The sequence below is a fragment of the Salvelinus namaycush genome, chromosome 17 (assembly GCF_016432855.1).
Source record: "Salvelinus namaycush isolate Seneca chromosome 17, SaNama_1.0, whole genome shotgun sequence".
Classification (NCBI taxonomy): Eukaryota; Metazoa; Chordata; class Actinopteri; order Salmoniformes; family Salmonidae; genus Salvelinus; species Salvelinus namaycush.
Window position 1 is genome coordinate 31987824 of NC_052323.1, and position 22006 is coordinate 32009829.

A 22006-nucleotide genomic window follows, 5' to 3' on the forward strand; every position below is an offset into this window, starting at 1 on the left:
TCTAGGGAGTTTTTCCTAGCCACTATGCTTCTACATTGCTTGCTGTTTGGAGTTTTAGGCTGGGTTTCTGTATAGCACTTTGTGACATCTGCTGATGTAAAAAGGGCTTTATAAATACATTTGATTGGGCTCCCTAGTGGCGCAGAGGTCTAAGGCACTGCATCTCAGTGCTAGAGGCGTCACTACAGACACCCTGATTCGAATCCAGGCTGTATCACAACCGGCCGTGATTGGGAGTCCCATAGGGCGGCGCACAATTGTCCCGTCGTCCGGGTTTGGCCAGTGTAGGCTATCATTTTAAATAAGAATTAGTTCTTAAGGATTAGCCCCTTTTTTTTCAATTGTTTCCTAAAATTACATACCCAAATCTAACTGCCTGTAGCTCAGGCCCTGAAGCAAGAATATGCATATTATTGGTACCATTTGAAAGGAAACACTGAAGTTTGTGGAAATGTGAAATGAATGTAGGAGAATATAACACATTAGATCTGGTAAAAGATAATACAAAGATGTACCATCATCTTTGAAATGCAAGAGAAAGGCCATAATGTATTATTCCAGCCCAGGCGCAATTTAGATTTTGGCCACTAGATGGCAGCAGTTTATGTGCAAAGTTTGAGACTGATCCAATAAACCATTGCGTTCCTGTTCAAAATGTTTTATCAAGACTGCCCAAATGTGCCTAATTGGTTTATTAATACATGTTTAAGTTCACTCTCCTCAAACAATAGCGTGGCAGTCTTTCACTGTAATAGCTACTGTAAATTGGACAGTGCAGTTAGATTAACAAGAATTTAAGCTTTCCGCCAATATCAGATATGTCCTGGGGAATTTTCTTGTTACTTACAACCTCATGCTAATCGCATTAGCCTACGTTAGCTCAACCTCCAGCGAGGAACCCACCGATCCTGTAGAGGTTAACTGACTTGCCTAGTTAAATAAAGGTTACATTTTTTGTTACAAAAATATAATTCCACCAATCCAAAGAAAGCATAGGTGGGCGCTCGACAGCCCGCCATACCGCTTTGTGGTCAACGACTCCCATTGTTAGGGCGGATATTCACCCGATTAGCCACCAATCACCCCATTAAAAGGTGGAAATATCTTACCATTCAAACTCCCGGGAAAGGTTTTGGGGTTGGCTCCTATGGCGAACATGCGCACTCAGTCTTAGTTAAAATCACCATTGAAAATGTCGTGTATCACACAGTACAATGTGTGGTTCTGAATCACTATTCAAAAGTAACGCGTACCACAGATGTGGCGTGTGGGTTACCACATTCACCATATGAATTGTGTGATTGATAAAATGTATCCACCTTTTAATGGGGTGATTGGTGGCAAATCGGGTACACCATCCATAATCTTTGGTACTGTTTTTGCCCGCCCCCTTCGCTTGTCGCTGAACAATGACGTACGTTTTACTCGCTGTTTACAATGGCGACTACTTTCTAAATGAAGGAAAGATACATTTACAGTAGCGAACAAATACCCAGCGAACGGTAGAAAAACCAAGAAGTCTCTTTTGCAATGTCTAACAGAACAGCATATTTTTATGATCCGGATGTGGGGAACTTTCATTATGGTAAGATTCATTTTGGTTACAAAAGGCACGAAGCAGATTAGCATGTTAAGAAGCAGGATTGCTAACTATTTACATTGCTGTTATTGTGGAAGACGCTCGTATCCACAGCGATTTACAGGAGTAATTAGAGTTAAGTGCTCAATGACATATTGACAGATTTTTCAGCTAGTCAACTCGGGGATTCGAACCAGCGACCTTTCGGTAACTGCCCCAACGTTCTTAACCGCTAGGCTACCTACTATTTCCTCTTCAATTTGTGATTAGCTAGATAGCTAACGTTAGTATTCGATTCTTATTTCTGCTAGCAATCAGGTGCATTGAACTCGCTAACGTTACTAGCTATTAGTCGTGTGTTTGCAAGAGTTTCTTTATTCTACAGCTATTTAGCTGGCATGTTATGAATGATAGCATCACGCAGAAGAACCACAGAGAAATCAGGACATTGATAACTGCATATGAGAGGACAACACACTGACACATGTTTTCCTTTCCTTATCAAGGTGCTGGTCACCCTATGAAACCCCATCGTCTCTCGCTGACGCACAGCCTTGTTTTGCACTATGGCCTCTACAAAAAGATGCAGGTAAGTCCTGCTGATGATAAACATGCTGAAAAGGCTGGGGATGTAATCATTAGTCCAAACAGTTTTGCAACTAAAACAAGGGTTTCTATTGGACAAATTCAGGTAGGTCCCTCCCCGTTTGTCTGTTTGCTTCATTTAAGAAACGTTTTGCAACAGAATCAGCTAAATGAATACACCCTGATTAAACCAGACAAGTTCATCATGTCCTTCTTGACACCATGTTAATTTGACTGGTCCTTGTTTCACAGGTTTTCAAACCATACAAAGCCTCACAACATGACATGTGCCGATTCCATTCAGAAGATTACATTGACTTTCTGCAAAAGGTCAGCCCCAACAATATGCAGGGTTTCACAAAGAGTCTCAACACCTTTAATGTTGGGGATGACTGGTGAGAATGTCTTATCATCTTCTATAATGTATTAGCTTACATTACTCCCTGGCGTATTTTTGGATTCATGTGTGACTAAGATATTTTGTGTGAAATATATATTTGTCAAAGTGCCGAATGTTCTTTTGACTCATGTAATATTATGATCAGTGTAATGTGCAGCTGTTGATCTATCTATGTGGCTTGTATAAAGGTAACGTGTCCTCTGTCAGCCCTGTATTCCCAGGCCTGTTTGAGTTCTGCTCCAGGTATACAGGAGCATCTCTACAGGGAGCAACACAGCTAAACCACAAGGTATGCCCCCCCCCAGCAAACTCAGCTTATTTTCTGTTATAAATGTATTCTATTTACGGATCGGACGGCATGTTGTCCGGTCCTCTGGCAGTCTCTATGGGGGTACCACAGGGTTCAATTCTCGGGCCGACTCTTTTCTCTGTATATATCAATGATGTTGCTCTTGCTGCGGGCGATTCCCTGATCCACCTCTACGCAGACGACACCATTCTGTATACTTCTGGCCCTTCCTTGGACACTGTGCTATCTAACCTCCAAACGAGCTTCAATGCCATACAACACTCCTTCCATGGCCTCCAACTGCTCTTAAACGCTAGTAAAACCAAATGCATGCTTTTCAACCGTTCGCTGCCTGCACCCGCCCGCCCGACTATCATCACCACCCTGGACGGTTCCGACCTAGAATATGTGGACATCTATAAATACCTAGGTGTCTGGCTAGACTGTAAACTCTCCTTCCAGACTCATATTAAACATCTCCAATCCAAAATCAAATCAAGAATCGGCTTTCTATTTCGCAACAAAGCCTCCTTCACTCACGCCGCAAAACTCACCCTAGTAAAACTGACTATCCTACCGATCCTCGACTTCGGCGATGTCATCTACAAAATAGCTTCCAATACTCTACTCAGCAAACTAGATGCAGTTTCATCATAGTGCCATCCGTTTTGTTACTAAAACACCTTATACCACCCACCACTGCGACCTGTATGCTCTAGTCGGCTGGCCCCCGCTACATATTCGTCGCCAGACCCACTGGCTCCAGGTCATCTATAAGTCCATGCTAGGTAAAGCTCCACCTTATCTCAGTTCACTTGTCACGATATCAACACCCACCCGTAGCACGCGCTCCAGCAGGTATATCTCACTGATCATCCCAAAAGCCAACACCTCATTTGGCCGCCTTTCCTTCCAGTTCTCTGCTGCCTGTGACTGGAACGAATTGCAAAAATCGCTGAAGTTGGAGACTTTTATTTCCCTCACCAACTTTAAACATCTGCTATCTGAGCAGCTAACCGATCGCTGCAGCTGTACATATGTAACGGATGTGAAATGGCTAGCTAGTTAGCGGGTACGCGCTAATAGCGTTTCAATCAGTTACGTCACTTGCTCTGAAACCTAGAAGTAGTGTTGCCCCTTGCTCTGCAAGGGCCGCGGCGTTTGTGGAGCGATGGGTAACGATGCTTCGTGGGTGACCGTTGTTGATGTGTGCAGAGGGTCCCTGGTTCGCGCCCGAGGTCGGGGCGAGGGGACGTACTAAAGTTATACTGTTACATTGATGCTGTTGACCCAGATCACTGGTTGCTGCGGAAAAGGAGGAGGTTGAAAGGGGGGTGAGTGTAACGGATGTGAAATGGCTAGCTAGTTAGCGGGTACGCGCTAATAGCGTTTCAATCAGTTACGTCACTTGCTCTGAAACCTAGAAGTAGTGTTGCCCCTTGCTCTGCAAGGGCCGCGGCTTTTGTGGAGCGATGGGTAACGACGCTTCGTGGGTGACCGTTGTTGATGTGTGCAGAGGGTCCCTGGTTCGCGCCCGTGTCGGGGCGAGGGGACGGTTTAAAGTTATACTGTTACACATAGTCCATCTGTAAACAGCCCACCCAATTTACCTACCTCATCCCCTTACTGTTTTTATTTATTTACTTTTCTGCTCTTTTGCACACCAGTATCTCTACTTGCTCATGATCATCTGATGATTTATCACTCCAGTGTTAATCTGCTAAATTGTAATTATTCGCTCCTATGGCCTGTTTATTGCCTACCTCATGCCTTTTGCACACAATGTATATAGACTCATTTTGTTTTTTTCCCCTACTGTGTTATTGACTTGTTTATTGTTTACTCCATGTGTAACTCTGTGTTGTTGTCTGTTCACACTGCTATGCTTTATCTTGGCCAGGTCGCAGTTGTAAATGAGAACTTGTTCTCAACTAGCCTACCTGGTTAAATAAAGGTTAAATAAAAAAAAAAAAATGTATTCTATTTACGGATCGGACATATTTATTAAGACCCATTCAGCAATTTATACAGCCAGGTAAATTGTTGACCAGATTTAGATTTGATCAATGATCAGGACTGTTGCTTTGCAGATATGTGACATCGCCATCAACTGGGCCGGGGGTCTTCATCATGCTAAGAAATTTGAGGTAAGAATTATGCAACATTTTGATTCTTTGTCAAGACAATTTATTTCTACGGCCTCTGGTCACCTGCCTATGTCCAGCTCTATGATATCATGATTTCATTTGTTTTGGTTTTCAGGCCTCTGGATTTTGCTATGTGAATGACATTGTCATCAGTATACTGGAGCTTCTGAAGTAAGAGCAAAGCACCAGTCTTTTATAATGTTGTTGTCCATTTTGTGGGTTCACGTCCCGCTAAGGATCTCTAACAACTAATAATGTAAATGTCCCTTTAGGTACCACCCGCGTGTGTTGTACATAGACATTGACATTCACCATGGTGATGGGGTACAGGAAGCCTTCTACCTGACTGATCGGGTCATGACTGTATCCTTCCACAAGTACGGGAACTACTTCTTTCCAGGAACAGGTAAGACGAGCCATATGAGTATCTGTTAAAACCAGAAATACAGATACAGTTGGGACAGAGAGATTGAAAAACAGCTTCTATCTCAAGGCCATCAGACTGCTAAACAGCAATCACTAACTCTGAGAGGCTGCTGCCTACATTGAGATCCAATGACTGGACACTTTAATAAATGGATCACTAGTCACTTTAAACAATGCCACTTTAAATAATGCCACTTTAATCATGTTTACATATCTTACATTGCTCATATCACATGTATATACTGTATTTTATACCATCTACTGCACCTTGCCTATGCCGCTCGGCCATCGCTCATCCATATACTTATATGTACATATTCTCATTCACCCCTTTAGATTTGTGTGTATTAGATAGTTGTTGGGGAATTATTAGATTACTTGTTAGATATTACTGCACTGTCGGAACTAGAAGCACAAGCATTTCGCTACACTCACATTAACATCTGCTAACCATGTGTATGTGGCCAATACAATTTGATTTGAGTTTGTCTTAATGACTAAATTATTTAATATCTCTATGGGACAATAGAGGTTGTCTTAATGAGCTTATTCTTTGTTAAACAAATGTTGTCTGTTTTGTCCCATAGGTGACATGTATGAGGTAGGGGCTGAGAGTGGCCGGTACTATTGCCTGAACGTGCCTCTCCGGGATGGGATCGATGACCAGAGTGAGTAGTGTCCTTCCTAGATCTCACACTCAGGCTGGCTCTCTGGCGCTCCACTCTGATAATGCTATTAGACTGAGGCCATTGAGATGTCTCTGGGGAGTGCTATTATCAGATGTTATGCTGCCTGACTGTTAGTTTACCTGCACTCTAAACTATTTACATCTATTTGATGGCTGTTACAGTTCAGAAGGTCTGATAGTATGCAGGATAATATCCAACAATCCAACAACAGACGTTTCCTTATTTTTGATAGGGGATCAATTATATCACTTTGTCAATATCAAAAATGATTGAAAGGATGAATTCTCTTCCATGTGTCCAATACCTTAACATTATATCACTCTGTTTTAGGCTACAGGCAACTCTTTCAGCCAGTCATCAAGCAAGTGGTGGACTTCTACCAGCCAACCTGTATCGTTCTTCAGGTGATAATTTGGCAGCCAGAGATCATCAGTGGTATTTTGCAGGAATTGTGGTATTGAGTATGGGACTCACATGCACCTTTTGTCATTGACAGTGTGGGGCTGACTCTCTGGGCTGTGACAGATTAGGGTGCTTCAACCTCAGTATACGAGGCCATGGGTAGGTGTCTTGCTCAATAAATAATACATTATAACCCTCACCAACACTTACGTCAGTCTTAAATGGCCTTTGAATACAGCTTTATGGGTAAGTGTCTTAATGGAGATAAGGATACATGTTTTGAGGATGGAATTCAATGTACTCTATATTATGAGGATGTACTGCCACCTGTTGGTAGGAGAGCAAATTTAAGGGATTATAGAAAAATTGGTACAGGATTTGGTTAACACAGGAGCCAGGTTATGGTAAACTCTCTCACCCAGGGTATATGCTTTCTATAGGGAGTGTGTGGAGTTTGTGAAGAGCTTCAGGATTCCCCTGCTGGTACTGGGAGGAGGAGGGTACACAGTACGCAACGTGGCCAGATGCTGGTGAGGGCTCATTTCTCTCAGTGCTGTAACTGGACTATAGTGGGGAGATTAGGTGACAGTTGTTTTTGATGGAGACCAAGAGAACATTCTCACAGTGTATATGGAACCACTTAAGAATGAACTCTGTTGCTCTTCTATTCCAGGACCTATGAGACCTCCCTCCTGGTTGATGAGCCAATTAGTGATGAGCTGCCCTATAGCGGTAAGTGAGCAAGCCTAAGCACTTCTGCCACTGTTTTTCCATTTGCTAATTTTCTCTCCTCACCCCTCCAGAGTACTTTGAGTATTTTGCCCCAGATTTCACACTCCACCCAGATGTCAGCACCAGGATAGAGAACCAGAACTCCCGACAGGTCAGTTTTAGGACATACAGCATGCGGTCCTCCCTCTCTCTTTCTGAACCACAGTCTACATACTGTTTAACAATTCAAACAGAATTCTCTCCTTGGTGTAAGTCATTTATCTCCATCTTATGCTTGTTTAGTACCTGGAGCAGATCCGTTCGACGGTCTTTGAGAACTTGAAGATGTTGAACCATTCCCCCAGTGTCCAGATCCACGATGTGCCCTCGGACATCCTGAGCTACGAGCGCACTGACGAGGGAGACCCAGATGAGAGGGGCTCAGAGGACAACTATTCCAGGTCAACACACTCTGCCTTATGTGACGCTAGAGCTGGGCGATATGGGGGGAAAAAAATCCATATCGCAATAAAAGTACTTTTTTTGCGCTAACAAAATAATATGCGATAAATTCTTTTTTGGGGGGTGCTTGATCTAGGCGATATGAACAAAGTCAAATTGTGATAAATATAACTTTTATGCAATAAATACATTTTTTTTTATGGACAGTTACTTGGCATTAGCGGCAGGGCTCTAGCCAAAAAAATCTATTCCAGTGCCAAGTAAGAAAACTGAGATGGTAGCCTATGATTCAGAAAGTACGTTTTTTAAAAATCTAAACAATACAGGAAATGCATGATTGATGTGCAACCTGTCAAAATAGGATCTAGATTTTATGACACTTCAGAGGAATTGTTAAATTATTGTGCATATTGACAATATTATTCACCACCTGAGGGAGTGGGAACTCAAAACACTAGATTGCTAACTCTAAATATGATTGTTGCTATGTGGCCATGTAGGCTAATTGAATAATCTATCAGTAAATGTAGGCTAATGTCCTACAAAAGTTCCAGCGCTAGGCCTTGGCTACTTGTTTATTTTTAACATTTATTTCGCCTTTATTTAACCAGGTAGGCCAGTTGAGAACAAGTTCTCATTTACACCTGCGACCTGGCCAAGATGAAGCAAAGCAGTGCGACAAAAAACAACAACACAGAGTTACACATGGGATAAACAAACGTACAGTCAATAACACAATAGAAAAATCTATATACAGTGTGTGCAAATGGAGTAAGGAGGTAAGGCAATAAATATGCCGTAGTAGCGAAGTATTACAATTTAGCAAATTAACACTGGAGTGATAGATGTGCAGATGATAATGTGCAAGTAGAAATACTGGTGTGCAAAAGAGCAAAAAAAAGTAAATAAAAACAATATGGGGATGAGGTACGTAGTTAGATGGGCTGTGTACCAGTTGCAGCGATCGGTAAGCTACACAGATAGCTGATGCTTAAAGTTAGTGAGGGAGATATAAGTCTCCAACTTCAGCGATTTTTGCAATTCGTTCCAGTCATTGGCAGCAGAGAACTGGAAGGAAAGGTGGACAAAGTAGGTGTTGGCTTTGGGGATGACCAGTGAGATAAACCTGCTGGAGCGGGTGCTACGGGTGGGTGTTGCTATGGTGACCAGTGAGCTGAGATAAGGCGGAGCTATACCTAGCAAAGACTTATAGATGACCTGGAGCCAGTGGGTTGGGCAACGAATATGTACAGTTGAAGTCGGAAGTTTACATACACTTAGGTTGGAGTCATTAAAACTTGTTTTTCAACCACTCCACAAATTTCAACAAACTATAGTTTTGGCAAGTCGGTTAGGACATCTACTTTGTGCATGACACAAGTCATTTTCCCAACAATTGTTTACAGACAGATTATTTCACTTATAATTCACTGTATCACAATTCCAGTGGGTCAGAAGTTTACATACACTAAGTTGACCCTGCCTTTAAACAGCTTGGAAAATTCCAGAAAATGATGTCATGGCTTTAGAAGCTTCTGATAGGCTAATTGACATCATTTGAGTCAATTGGAGGTGTACCTGTGGATGTATTTCAAGGCCTACCTTCAAACTCAGTGCCTCTTTGCTTGACATCATGGGAAAATCAAAAGAAATCAGCCAAAACCTCAGAAAAAAATTTGTAGACTTCCACAAGTCTGGTTCATCCTTGGGAGCAATTTCCAAACGCCTGAAGGTACCATGTTCATCTGTACAAGCAACAGTACGCAAGTATAAACATGGGACCACGCAACTGTCATACTGCTCAGGAAGGAGACGCGTTCTGTCCCCTGGAGATGAAGTACTTTGGTGTGAAAAGTGCAAATCAATCCCAGAACATCAGCAAAGGACCTTGTGAAGATGCTGGAGGAAACAGGTACACAAGTATCTATATCCACAGTAAAACGAGTCCTATATCAACATAACCTGAAATGCCGCTCAGCAAGGAAGAAGCCACTGCTACAAAACCGCCATAAAAAAGCCAGACTACGGTTTGCAACTGCACATGGGGACAAAGATCGTTTTTGGAGAAATGTCCTCTGGTCTGATGAAACAAAAATAGAACTGTTTGGCCATGATGACCATCATTATGTTTGGAGGAAAAAGGGGGAGGCTTGCAAGCCGAAGAACACCATCCCAACCGTGAAGCACGGAGGTGGCAGCATCATGTTGTGGGGTTGCTTTGCTGCAGGAGGGACTGGTGCACTTCACAAAATAGATGGCATCATGAGTTGGTGAAATTATGTGGATATATTGAAGCAACATCTCAAGACATCAGTCAGGAAGTTAAAGCTTGGTCGCAAATGGGTCTTCCAAATGGACAATGACCCCAAGCATACTTCCAAAGTTGTGGCAATATGGCTTAAGGACAACAAAGTCAAGGTGTTGGAGTGGCCATCACAAAGCCCTGACCTCAATCCGATAGAAAATGTGTGGGCAGAACTGAAAAAGCGTGTGCGAGCAAGGAGGCCTATAAACCTGACCCGGTTACACCAGCTCTGTCAGGAGGAATGGGCCAAAATTTAACTAACTTATTGTGGGAAGCTTGTGAAAGGCTACCTAAAACGTTTGACACAAGTTAAACAATTTAAAGGCAATGTGATCAAATACTAATTGAGTATATGTCAACTTCTGACCCACTGGGAATGGGATGAAAAATAAAACCTGGAATAAATCATTCTCTCTACTATTATTCTGACATTTCACATTCTTAAAACAAAGTGGTGATCCTAACTGACCTAAGACAGGGAATTTTTACTAGAATTAAATATCAGGAATTGGGAAAATTTTTGTTTAAATGTATTTGGCTAAGGTGTATGTAAAACTTCCGACTTCAACTGTAGCGAGGGCCAGCCGACGAGAGCATACAGTTTGCAGTGGGGCTTTGGTGACCAAACGGATGGCACTGTGATAGACTGTATCCAGTTTGCTGAGTAGAGTGTTGGAGGCTATTTTGTAAATGACATCGCCAAAGTCGAGGACCGGTATGATAGTCAGTTTTACGAGGGTATGTTTGGCAGCATGAGTAGAGGCTTTGTTTGTGAAATAGGAAGCCGATTCTAGATTTAATTTTTGTATTGGAGATGCTTAATACGAGTCTGGAAAGAGAGTTTACAGTCTACCCAGACACCTAGGTATTTGTAGTTGTCCACATATTCTAAGTCAGAACCGTCCAGAGTAGTGATGCTAGTTGGGTGGGCGGGTGCTGGCAGCGATTGGTTGAAGAGCATGCATTTAGTTTTACTAGCATTTAAGAGCAGTTGGAGGCCACGGAAGGAGTGTTGTATGGCACAGTGTCCAAAGAAGGGCCAGATGTATACAGAATGGTGTCGTCTGCGTAGAGGTGGATCAAGGAATCACCCGCAGCAAGAGCAACGTCGTTGAGATATACAGAGAAGATTTGGCCCGAAAATTGAACCCTGTGGTACCCCCATAGACTGCCAGACGTCCGGACAACAGGCCCTCCGATTTGACACACTGAACTCTATCTGAGAAGTAGTTGGTGAACCAGGCGAGGCAGTCATTTGAGAAACCAAGGCTGTTGAGTCTGCCGATAAGAATACGGTGATTGACAGAGTCGAAAGCCTTGGCCAGGTCGATAAAGACGGCTGCACAGTACTGTCTTTTATCGATGGCGGTTATGATATCGTTTAGTACCTTGAGCGCGGCTGAGGTACACCCGTGGCTAGCTCGGAAACCGGATTCTACAGCGGAGAAGGTACGGTGGGATTCTAAATGGTCAGTGATCTGTTTGTTAACTTGGCTTTCGAAGACTTTAGAAAGGCAGGGCAGGATGGAAATAGGTCTGTAACAGTTTGGGTCTATAGTGTCACCCCCTTTTGAAGTCAGCTTTCCAATCTTTAGGAATCTCAGACGATACGAGAGATTGAACAGACTGGTAATAGGGGTTGCAACAATGGCGGCGGATAATTTTAGAAATAGGGTCCAGATTGTCTAGCCCAGCTGATTTGTAGGCCTATTCACTGCAAATCGCTCTCTGCGGGCACGTCAAAACCACAGCCCACTACACTAGCCTACCGCGGTTCTGAAGTGGTGTCATGAACTCAATATCAAGAGGTGAGAAATTATACAGAAAGCTGTGACTTTCCTCTCTGTAGCTAGAACAGTAGTTGCTTAACTTTTTCCCACAATAGCAGTTTGAGCAACAGTAATTTTCTTAATTTTTATTTAACTAGGCAAGTCAGTTGAGAACAAATTCTTATTTACAATGATGGCCTACACGCCCTACATATGCTTGTGCTTCTCAGAATGCATCTCTCTCTCCGTGTCACAGTGGGGGAAGGGAGTGGCTCGCTCACACAGCAGCGAAACAGGGACAGGCAGATACTTTCATAGCAGGAATCAACATAATGCAAAGCCCATTACTGTTGACTAAGTATTTGTTTTAGAACAATCTACAGGAGTGTTGTGTAGCAAAATGCCTCGGTAAGAGGAAGGCAATGTCATTTGTTTTATCATCCCAGCTCTGTGACACACATAGGAGCATATGTTCTATTATACATGTTAGTAATGGAATCAATAGGACCAGTTTAAGGACGGGATTCAATGTGATTGCAGATTTGGACAATGCGCCATTTTTAAAGTTAATTTCTGATTGAGCCGACAAATGCAGCGTTTACCGTGGATGTGGTGTCTGCACGCACGTCGCCGGCAACACGATTGGATTGAATCCCAGCCTTAGTCTACGTGTATATAGTATCAGTGTGATAGTCTGGAACTAAATAGCTTGTTCTCTTTACAGGCCAGAGGCAGCCAATGAGTTCTACGATGGTGACCATGACAACGACAAGGAGAGCGATGTGGAGATCTGAACGCTCAGATAATGTCAGACTTTTCCCCTCTGGTCACTCATGATATTATTGGGAAACCATCAAGGCTGCAGTCAGTTGACCAAACTTCTTTTCCCCAAACAAATGGACATACTATACTCAGAGCGAGAGACTACCACCATTTATTCCTTATTTTTTTAACTATGTCTATCATTGAGTATGTAGAGGACATTGTCGAGCACTTCAAATGTTATTCCTCACATTTCGTAAACAGGTGTAGACTAACAGTGAAATGCTTACTTACACAATGAGTAACGATAACACCTATATACACAGGGTACCTGTACCCAGTCGATGTGCAGGGGTACGAGGTAGATATGTACATGTGACTAGGCAACAGGATAAACAGTAGCAGCAGTGTGATGATTCACCAGAAGACAGCCTAGAGGAGCCCAATACAGCCAGATTAACAGAGGGCATGATTGTGTCTGGGCCTTATTCATCAGCACAGGATAAAGAGGAAGAGACTTCCCCTTGGTCCAAAGTGCGTTGACTTCCTGTGGTTGCTAGGTGCTGTGTCGAAAGGGACCTGGGTCAGTCTTATATTTACCAGTTTTCACTTCACACACTGGGATCAGAGGTCAGTCATCTGAATAACAAGTTAAAATGTTTTGATTAAATCTTGTCATAAAATAAACAGGAAAACTGCATGGCTACAATGCTTCCCATCTATAAGTACTCAATTTGATATTTTGAAAGTGAAATGAGACCACCTGTGTTGTAAAACTTTATTACGCATTCATTACATTTCACATACACAGTACATAAGACTTCAAAACATTTTTCTATGATCAGAATCAGACCGAGGTCGTTGTAAATTTGGGTGTGAAGGCAACCATTTACATTTCAGAATTGTCCAATAAATAGTTTACATTATTTGAATGTTACCTTTTTAAAACCAGAAAGAGACAGTCTCACTTGAAGCAGCAGTCATAAAAATGCTGCTTTTTGTAAAGGAACTTCAAAAGAGTTACATGTCTGGAGACAATACATGATTCATTCTCTACCAACTACAACAGCAAACCACAGAGACAGCATTTGACAAAGGTCTGTGCTCGGGCCAGGTAAGCTTCACCATACCAGAGGATGATGTTGAGGAAACCATCTGACCAGCCCACCCTTGAAAAACAAACAAACAGAAGGGCTCAAACTAAAGTGCATTTGACAAATGCTGGGACTGGTGAGGTCCTGATTGATACTGAGGCACTGTGGGTAAAATGTGAGTATCTGCTTCCTCAAAACTTTGATTAATTTCCTCCCCCAGGCACAGACAACATGACCGCCTCAGTGGACAGAGACTGAATGATAGACCAGTATAAAGTGGAGCAGAGCGGTACAACAGGTTATACTGCTGGTTTAGTGTCGTCTAAAGCTCCTCACTCTCGTACAGGGGGGCCGTGTGCTGGGGGGGGTCCGGAATCAGGCTGGGGAGACGGCGGAGTAGGGGGACTTTAAAATGCTTGCCTGTAGGGGGGGCAGGCTTGTTGGAGCGAGCTGCAGAGACAGAATGGAATAAAAAGGTCAGGATATATTCAGAATAGAACCCTTGAACCTCTAATGCAATAAGAGGAAATGTGTTTGAGCCAGGTAATAAAACATTTAAATAAAGCTGGTCATTGTCATAAATGTTACCAACCTATTATTTTAAACAATCTGAGAAATGGTTGGATCTCCTAATCCACAGGAGGAATGTGTTGCTATCCTAAGAGAGTTTCCTAAAATAACCAGAGAAACCACTCTGGTATAACAGCTTATATAAGAGATGTATTAAGCCCCAGCTCCAGTTACAGGTTCAACCCTTGGGGGTCGAAAGACAAGCTTTCCTTCTGGTCAGCAGAGTGCACGGCCAAATGTTACTGCACAGTTGAAGCCTGATATTACAGTACTGAGACAATTATATGAGCAAAGTCGTCAGTTTCCATTTAGTAAGCCCGAGTGGACAGAGCAAAATACACACTCACCTGATCTATTACAGACTTGACGACTTCAGCGAGCTAGGCTGAATGGAGGTTAACCTCATCATGACTGCTCTCGGTCCGCGTAACAGATGGCATGTTATGTGATCGAGGGGAAATACAATAGCCAGCCAGGCCCGCATTTCCCTAGTAATAATATATCTGCTATGGGTTTCTAATCAGCCTTTACAACCTGCACTGCCATGGCAACCATTTGCGGGACAAGGGATACATTCCAGGGAATTACCCTCTATTTACACTGGAGAAACGCAAGCTAGAAAGAGGCCCCTCTGCTTCATTCTAACAGGAGAAAGTGCTACGAATATTGAATAACAGAACATTTCCCCCTGCTGCTACAGTACATAAGTTATTGTACAACACTGGTAATTCATGGTACACTAGTGCAGTATGCCATTGCCATTTCACTGCCATAGCAGACATTCTGAGTGCAAGGTTACAACGTTGTCTGTCTCAGCTGTAATCCCTGCTTGTCCCACTAGTGCAGATGTCAGCATGAGGACAGCTGTGTAGGGCCACAGGAGGTTGATGGCCAAAGCCTTGGTGGTGTTTATGAGTTGAATTCTAAACAGCTACCATGGACAGGGAACAGCCAATTTACCTCTGAACTGAACACTAGTCTGTGCTTAACTTCAAACCACGCACAAATGCACAAGGTCCACTTACTTCCTACATCCAGTCTGGCATTGCAGGTGGACATGCCGGCCTCATTGATGGCAGACAGGGTGTACCAGCCTGCATCAGATTTGACTAGCCTCTCAATGAGCAGGCACTGACTTCCTGTGCCGTCCTGGTACAGGCTGGGAGACAAACATCAGGCCTGGATTAACCTCTAATGGAATCAATAGAACCTCTCACTTTCAGCTAAGAGGTTCACGTTACCTAGCAAAGCTATATCAGCTAATTAGCACATGTACACTTCAGATATATTCTACTCAGCTAAGGGACAAAAATTACCATCTCTACTGTGAGTATTTCTCCTTCTAAAAAAGGTATACAAACACCCTGAAAGTGATGGAATTGAAGTTCCACCCACCTCATTCTGGTGGGGTCAATGCGTAGCATGTCTTTGTCTTTCTTCCAGAAGAGCTTTGGTGGAGGGGAGGCAGCCACCTTAGACTCTAACCTCACTGTGTCCCCCTCCAAGGCACGAGAGTTCAGCATCTTCTGGACGAAGGTAGGGGGGCGAAGTACCTCCTGGGCTGGAGATGAGGGGTTGGGGTGAAGGTGGAGCAGTGTCATCAATGCTAAGCGATGGGAAATGATTTGACAGTAGTCAAAACAGCCCTTACCAATAACCTCCAGTTTCATGGAGAAGCGGTTCTCCCCGGCGCGGTTCCTGGCAATACACTCGTAGACTCCGGCGTGATGCACCGTCACGATCTCAATGATGAAGGAGTGCACGCCCTTCTCACACACCAGCATCTTGTGGTAGTCGTCTGGACGGATTGCTTTACCATCCAGGTACCAGGCCACGTCTGGGGTGGGCAGACCCCCCACCTGAAGGCACAGCCAGAGGTGTATTCATTAGGAAAAAAAAACTGACTGAAACAGGGAGGGACAACCTGAACTGCCCAATAAGAAAATAAATTGCTACGGTGTGTACTAATGAATAAGACCCTGGGAGAGTGTGGACTGTAGTGTGGACTACTAGGGGGTCATGAGGGGGCGTAGTGCAAGGGCCCAGAGTGGGGGGTGATAAGGAGTAGAGCGCAGCTTTTACAACCTGGTTATTCTAGTCACAGGGGCTATTGGGTTTCATGTTTGGTCACCAGAGGCTTTCATTACACTTGAATAAAAGTGTTGCATGAGTCAGTGTCATAGTTCAACAAGGTCTTTACAGAAGATACCTCAGCAATAAGTTCCTACATAGGAAATGGATCCCAGCTATAAATGTTGAATGAGTCCAGTTATCAACATGCATTACTAAACTGATTAGAGCGTATCCAGTTCTGTACCTTGAAGTGGATCCTACAGAACCTGCCCTCCTCCACCGTGAGGTCCTGGGGGACCTGGATGAAGCGCGGGGCATAGCACTTCTCCTGGATGGCTGAGCCCTCGTTGACATCAGTACCAGAGTGGTGTTTGCCCCTTAAAAAATTATAAGAAAAAGCAAGAGAATGAAAGAGCGAGAAAGAATGAAAGAGCGAGAAAGAATGAAAGAGCGAGAAAGCAAAAGCGAAAGGAGAGAGGATAGGAACAAAGGTGCTTTCATTCATAACTGCTCTGATGGCTGAATGAGGGAGTTCTCATGCAGACAACAGAGCTCACTCTTCTCATCTTTTCAGGTTCAGAGAGCTAATTGAACTAATGAATTGTGCTGCATCACCATTCATGCTGAACAACAGTACAGAAAACCCCATAACATTGACAAGCAAATTAACAACAAACCAACTCACTTCAAGCAGCACAGCATGTGCCCTTTACATACAGTATATCATCATTGGAAGACAAGGCAATCCCAGGAAATACCAGTGAGGAAGCCACACAGAGATGTCAGCGCGCTCAGTACATGGTCTATAATTGTCCTCGTTACGGCATGGCCGGGGGGGAACCGGAGCCCGTGGTAGACGGTGGAAACGGCAGTGCCAGGAAACCCAAACCGGATCAGACAACCTGCCTCCCAATCCCAGACCTCAAGCCTCATTCACACATATCTTCACCCTCACGTGGAGCACTGCGCCCCTCTCATCACCTACTGCTTCATTATGTAATGCAGTAAACATTCCATACCAGCAACACTGTATACCAGTATATAATGTACTATCAATTTAGGCACATGCTTTTGCCATCCGTTGGTGAAAGGTACCATATCCCTCCGGTGTTACGTCCCTCTGGTGATTCTGGCTGCAAGAGAAGACAGAGATTTGGGAATTAAAAGTATACAATGGACCCGTCTGTGTGTAAAACCATTCCTATACTGTTTATAGGCTGCGATTCATCTCTGCCTCTACACTAGCCAACACTAAAGTTGACCCACAAAGGTTGTCTAGGTTCAAGGCTGCACCTTCTCCTGAAATGCATTACTTTGAAACAACCTTTTTAAATAACCAGACTTGCTAATCTTCTTAAGTACATGACACTATGCCTAGGACAATGGGGATGGTTGGATGTAGAGGGCTAGGGGCTATACCTGTGGTGTGGGCACATGTGTTGTACTGTGTGTGGTGGTCTCTTCCCAGCATCCTACACTACAAATCCCTGGGAAAATGCTGCTTTGGCACACAATCTTCACCCCTGCTATTTCTAGCTGCATTCTTTGAAGAGCGCTGTGGATTGGCTGTAGACTTATCTCCTGTGACTGAAGAGGACAACAGAGCCAGAGGCCAGTCCCATTGTGTGAGGAGGATTCAGGGGTGATGGACAGTGACAGAGGACTAGTCACACACGGTACAGGGAACATCCTGTCTAAGCTAAAACCCACATACTATTAGTAACGACGGCTCCCAGCCTGACAAACTATTATCAGAACATTTGGAAACATACAGTAGCATGGCAAAATATGTATCATTTAAATACAATGACTTGAGCTAAGTGAACTACTGTATTGAGGAAAAGTGTACTTTCTATGCCTGTGATGTGGTTGTCCCACCTAACTATCAAGATGAATGCACTAAGTCTCTCTGGATAAGAGCATCTGCTAAATGACTCAAATATCAAATGTAAATGTCTAAGTGCAGGTACCTCCCTAAATAACTTTCCTACAAACCAAATGGGCTGTACTGGATGATGTAGAAGTGACATGCGTAGATTATACCTGGTCGGGTTGTGAGTAAGAGGAATTCTCAAAGACAGAGGCAGCGTTATCTGGACCCAGCAACCTCCGAGCCAGGCGCTCCTCATAGGACCGCTTCTGTCAAGAGACAGACAGTAAACCAGCCACTGTTCAGTCAGTATACTGCAAAATGCCAGTAGGTCCCAATTTGTTAATTGGAAGCAATATGGTGGAAACTCCACCACTGAAATCTTTCTACCTATTAAGATGCTTCAGATCTGCAAACATGGAAGGGTTATGGATAAGTTGGAAGGGGTAGGGAGTGAATTGGGACCAGTGGTGCCAGTAAATCTGTCCATAGTGCAGCCTCCAATGTTATTGGGTCTATATCAACACAACAGCTACCTTGTGTTGATCATATTATACTGGTCCACTAAGCCCCTGGGATTCCAATGAAGCCTCCATTCATTGGAAGTTGGTTTCTATTGAAGAATGAACCTGGCATCAAGGATATTGTGTCCTTGACATTAACACAGTAAGGCTACAAGGGAATGATAAATTACTAAATCCATATTTTCCTCTTGCATAGTTGCCAGGGCCACATTGTGGTATTAAATGGTCTGATGTACACTGATATGGGTTCAAATCAAATAGGAACCACACATTTTCATGTACAGCATTCATATGGTAGTGGAGTAAACAAACACTTATTTAAATGTGGTTTGGGAATAAACTAACATTTAGATTGTAGCATCTGTCTTGACTCTACTATTTTCTACATTGTAGAATAATAGTGAAGACATCAAAACTATGAAATAACACATATGGAATCATGTAGTAACCAACAAAAAAAGTTTTAAAAAATCCAAATCTATTTTATATTCTTCAAAAGAAGCCACCCTTTGCACACTCTTGGTATTCTCTCAACCAGCTTCATGAGGAATGCTTTTCCAACCATCTTGAAGGAGTTCCCACATATGCTGAGCACTTGTTGGCTGCTTTTCCGTCACTGAGGTCCAACTCATCCCAAACCATCTCAATTGGGTTGTGGAGACCAGGTCATCTGATACAGCACTCCCCTTCTTGGTCAAATAGCCCTTACACAGCCTGGAGGTGTTTTGGTTCATTGTCCTGTTGAAAAACTTATAGTCCCACTAAGCCCAAACCAGATGGGATGGCGTATCACTGCAGAGTGCTGTGGTAGCCATGCTGGTCAAGTGTGCCTTGAATTCTAAATAAATCACTAACAGTGTCACCAGTAAAGAAACCCCACACCACCTCCTCCATGCATCACTGTGGGAACCACACATGCGGAGATCATACGTTCACCTACTCTGCGTCACAAAGACACGCCAGTTTGAACCAAAAATCTCACATTTGGACTCATCAGACCACAGGAAATAATTCCACCGGTCTAATGTCAATTGCTCATGTTACTTGGCCCAAGCAAGTCTTCTTATTGGTGTCCTTTAGTAGTGGTTTGTTTGCAGCAATTCGATCATGACGGCCTGATTCACACAGTCTCCTCTGAACAGTTGATGTTGAGATGTGTCTGTTACTTTAACTCTGAAGCATTTCTTTGGCCTGCAATTTCTAAGGCTGGTAACTCTAGTGAACTTATCCTCTGCAGCAGAGGTAACTCTGGGTCTTTCTTTCCTGTGGCGGTCCTCATGAGAGCCAGTTTCATCATAGCGCTTGATGGTGTTTGCGATTGCACTTGAAGAAACTTCAAAGTTCTTGAAATGTTCTTCATGTCTTAAATTAATGATGGACTGAAGTTTCTCTTTGCTTATTTGAGCTGTTCTTGCCATAATATGGACTTGGTCTTTTACCAAACAGGGCTATCTTCTGTATACCACCCTACCTTGTCCCAACACAACTGATCGGCTCAAACACATTAAGGAAAGAAATTCCACAAATTAACTTTTAACAAGGCACGCCTGTTAATTGAAATGCATTCCAGGTGACTACCTCATGAAGCTGGTTGAGAGAATGCCAAGAGTGTGCAAAGCTGTCATCAAGGCAAAGGGTGGCTACTTTGAAGAATCTCAAATATAAAATATATTTTGATTACTACATGATTCCATATGTGTTATGTCATAGTTTTATTCTACAATGTAGAAAATAGTAAAAAATTAAGAAAAGTGTCCAAACTTTTGACTGATACTGTATATCCACACAAAAACAAACATTTCCCCCCCCACTGACGCCAGGTCAGTTTGTTAAAATGGATACCTGGCTGTTTTGCCTACGGGCCTCTTTGGTACGCAGCTTCTTCTCCAGATCCTGGATCAGGGCGTCCTTGGAGCCCTGGATATCCTCATCCGTGTTGCGGGACTCTGACCTAGGAACAGGAGCCTTCTTCAGGGTGTGCTTGGGAAGGCTGGGGAGGGAACGAGAACGGGATAGCCAGAAGACAACCATTAACACTAAAAACGTAATGCTATTACATACTAGTAATATTACATTTTATTTACTGTTCAAAAATATAGAAACTCACATGTTTGGGGTCCCTCTGTAGCTAGGAGGCAGAGACACACATGGGGGAGGAGGAAAGGGGGGCTGTGGCGTGGAAACTGGTGGGGGGGGTGGAGAGTGGGGAGACTGACTCATAGGCAGGCTCTGTGTAGGGAGAGACAGTCCCTGTCCCATGTGCAGGGAGGCATCAAACCTGGGCTTGGGAAGAGGGCTGGGGGGGTTGGGGGAGTTTGGGGAGAGAGCTGGGGATAGAGGCTGAGGAATAGACATGGGAGCAGGCTTGTAATGTGGGGTGGACTGAGAGGGCAGGACAGAGCAGAAGAAGGCAGCTGGAGAGGACTGGGGCTTGGGCTCAGGTGGGGCTGGGACACCGGCGTAGGCCCTGGGGGTGAGGGTGATAGTGGAGCGCATGGTGGCGCAAGAGGGGGACATGGACTGGGCAGCAGAGGAGGGAGGAGGAGGAGGATCACGAGGGAACACCGTCAGCCGTGAGGATGCAGGTGTGGAAATGGGGAAGCTCAGATTGGAAGAGGAAGGAGAGGCCTTGCTGCTGTTCCCGTTGGGCTGAGGCATAGCCTTGGCGACATTGTAGCTGGGGGCCTGAAAGGCTGGCTGAGACTGGATGAACTGGCGTGGCCGAGCATAGTTGAAGGCACTGGGGGCAAAAAGGCTGGGGGAGAAGGTGGGCAGGTCATCCACACTGCTGCTCATGCTACTGCCTCCAAAGTCTCTTGAGTTCTGGAAGCTGGGCTTGCTGGGAGTGAACAGTTTGGGGGTTGTTTTTTTTGGTTCTGCAGGCTTTATGTGACCTCTGACCCTCTGAGCTGTGGATACCCTCTTCACTCACACTGAAGGGCTCCTCTAGGCTTTTACTGCAGCTCTGCAGCTCTGAATCTGGACACCTGAAAGGGAAAACACTTTGGTAACTTAATTTGCATTACTCAAGTTAACTGGACAAGTGGTGACCATAGAAGCAACATTCCTTCCTACAACAAAATTGTTACACCAGTACCCACCCATGCACAGCCTTCTTAAAAAGGTGGAAAGTCCATTTTCAGTTGCCCCTTTTTGCATAGTAATAGGTCATCTGTGTGCAATTCCCTTTGTCTTGCCGTACACACGTAAAATAAACATTACTTGAACACAAACAGTGTCCACATGACCTTCAAGAGAAGTGGACACATGTTGCTGTATGTTTCTAATAAAGTGCGAGTGGCTAAATCAGGAGGCTGACATTAGCTGGCAGGTGCTGCTCATCTAACTC

The 22006-nt window shown here is 43.9% G+C and overlaps 1 protein-coding gene across 3 annotated transcripts; it reads left to right on the forward strand.

The window, feature by feature from the left end:
• Positions 1-1413: 1413 nt before the first annotated feature.
• LOC120062550 (histone deacetylase 3-like) lies at positions 1414-13546 on the forward strand. Of its 3 annotated transcripts, none has more exons than XM_039012603.1 (15): positions 1414-1585; positions 2086-2168; positions 2417-2559; positions 2772-2853; positions 4944-5000; positions 5116-5171; positions 5273-5406; positions 6014-6094; positions 6446-6519; positions 6612-6676; positions 6958-7047; positions 7191-7249; positions 7321-7400; positions 7532-7689; positions 12489-13546. In XM_039012603.1, the coding sequence occupies exons 1-15, from the start codon at positions 1531-1533 to the stop codon at positions 12556-12558; spliced, it is 1287 nt and encodes a 428-aa protein (XP_038868531.1). In that variant the 5' UTR covers positions 1414-1530; the 3' UTR covers positions 12559-13546. The 3 variants fall into 3 exon arrangements, with proteins under 3 accessions (XP_038868531.1, XP_038868533.1, XP_038868534.1); XM_039012605.1 differs by having other exon boundaries at positions 1454-1585; positions 2753-2853; positions 12489-13232; XM_039012606.1 differs by having other exon boundaries at positions 1454-1585; positions 2417-2494; positions 12489-13232.
• Positions 13547-22006: the final 8460 nt, after the last annotated feature.

Bases quoted from the DNA above. Each gene is read 5' to 3' on its own strand.
- LOC120062550 (XM_039012603.1), top strand. From the start codon at position 1,531: ATGTCTAACAGAACAGCATATTTTTATGATCCGGATGTGGGGAACTTT. The intron at 2,854-4,943 runs GTATGCCCCCCC...GTTGCTTTGCAG, and splicing joins CAACACAGCTAAACCACAAG to ATATGTGACATCGCCATCAA. The intron at 7,048-7,190 runs GTGAGGGCTCAT...CTTCTATTCCAG, and splicing joins CGCAACGTGGCCAGATGCTG to GACCTATGAGACCTCCCTCC.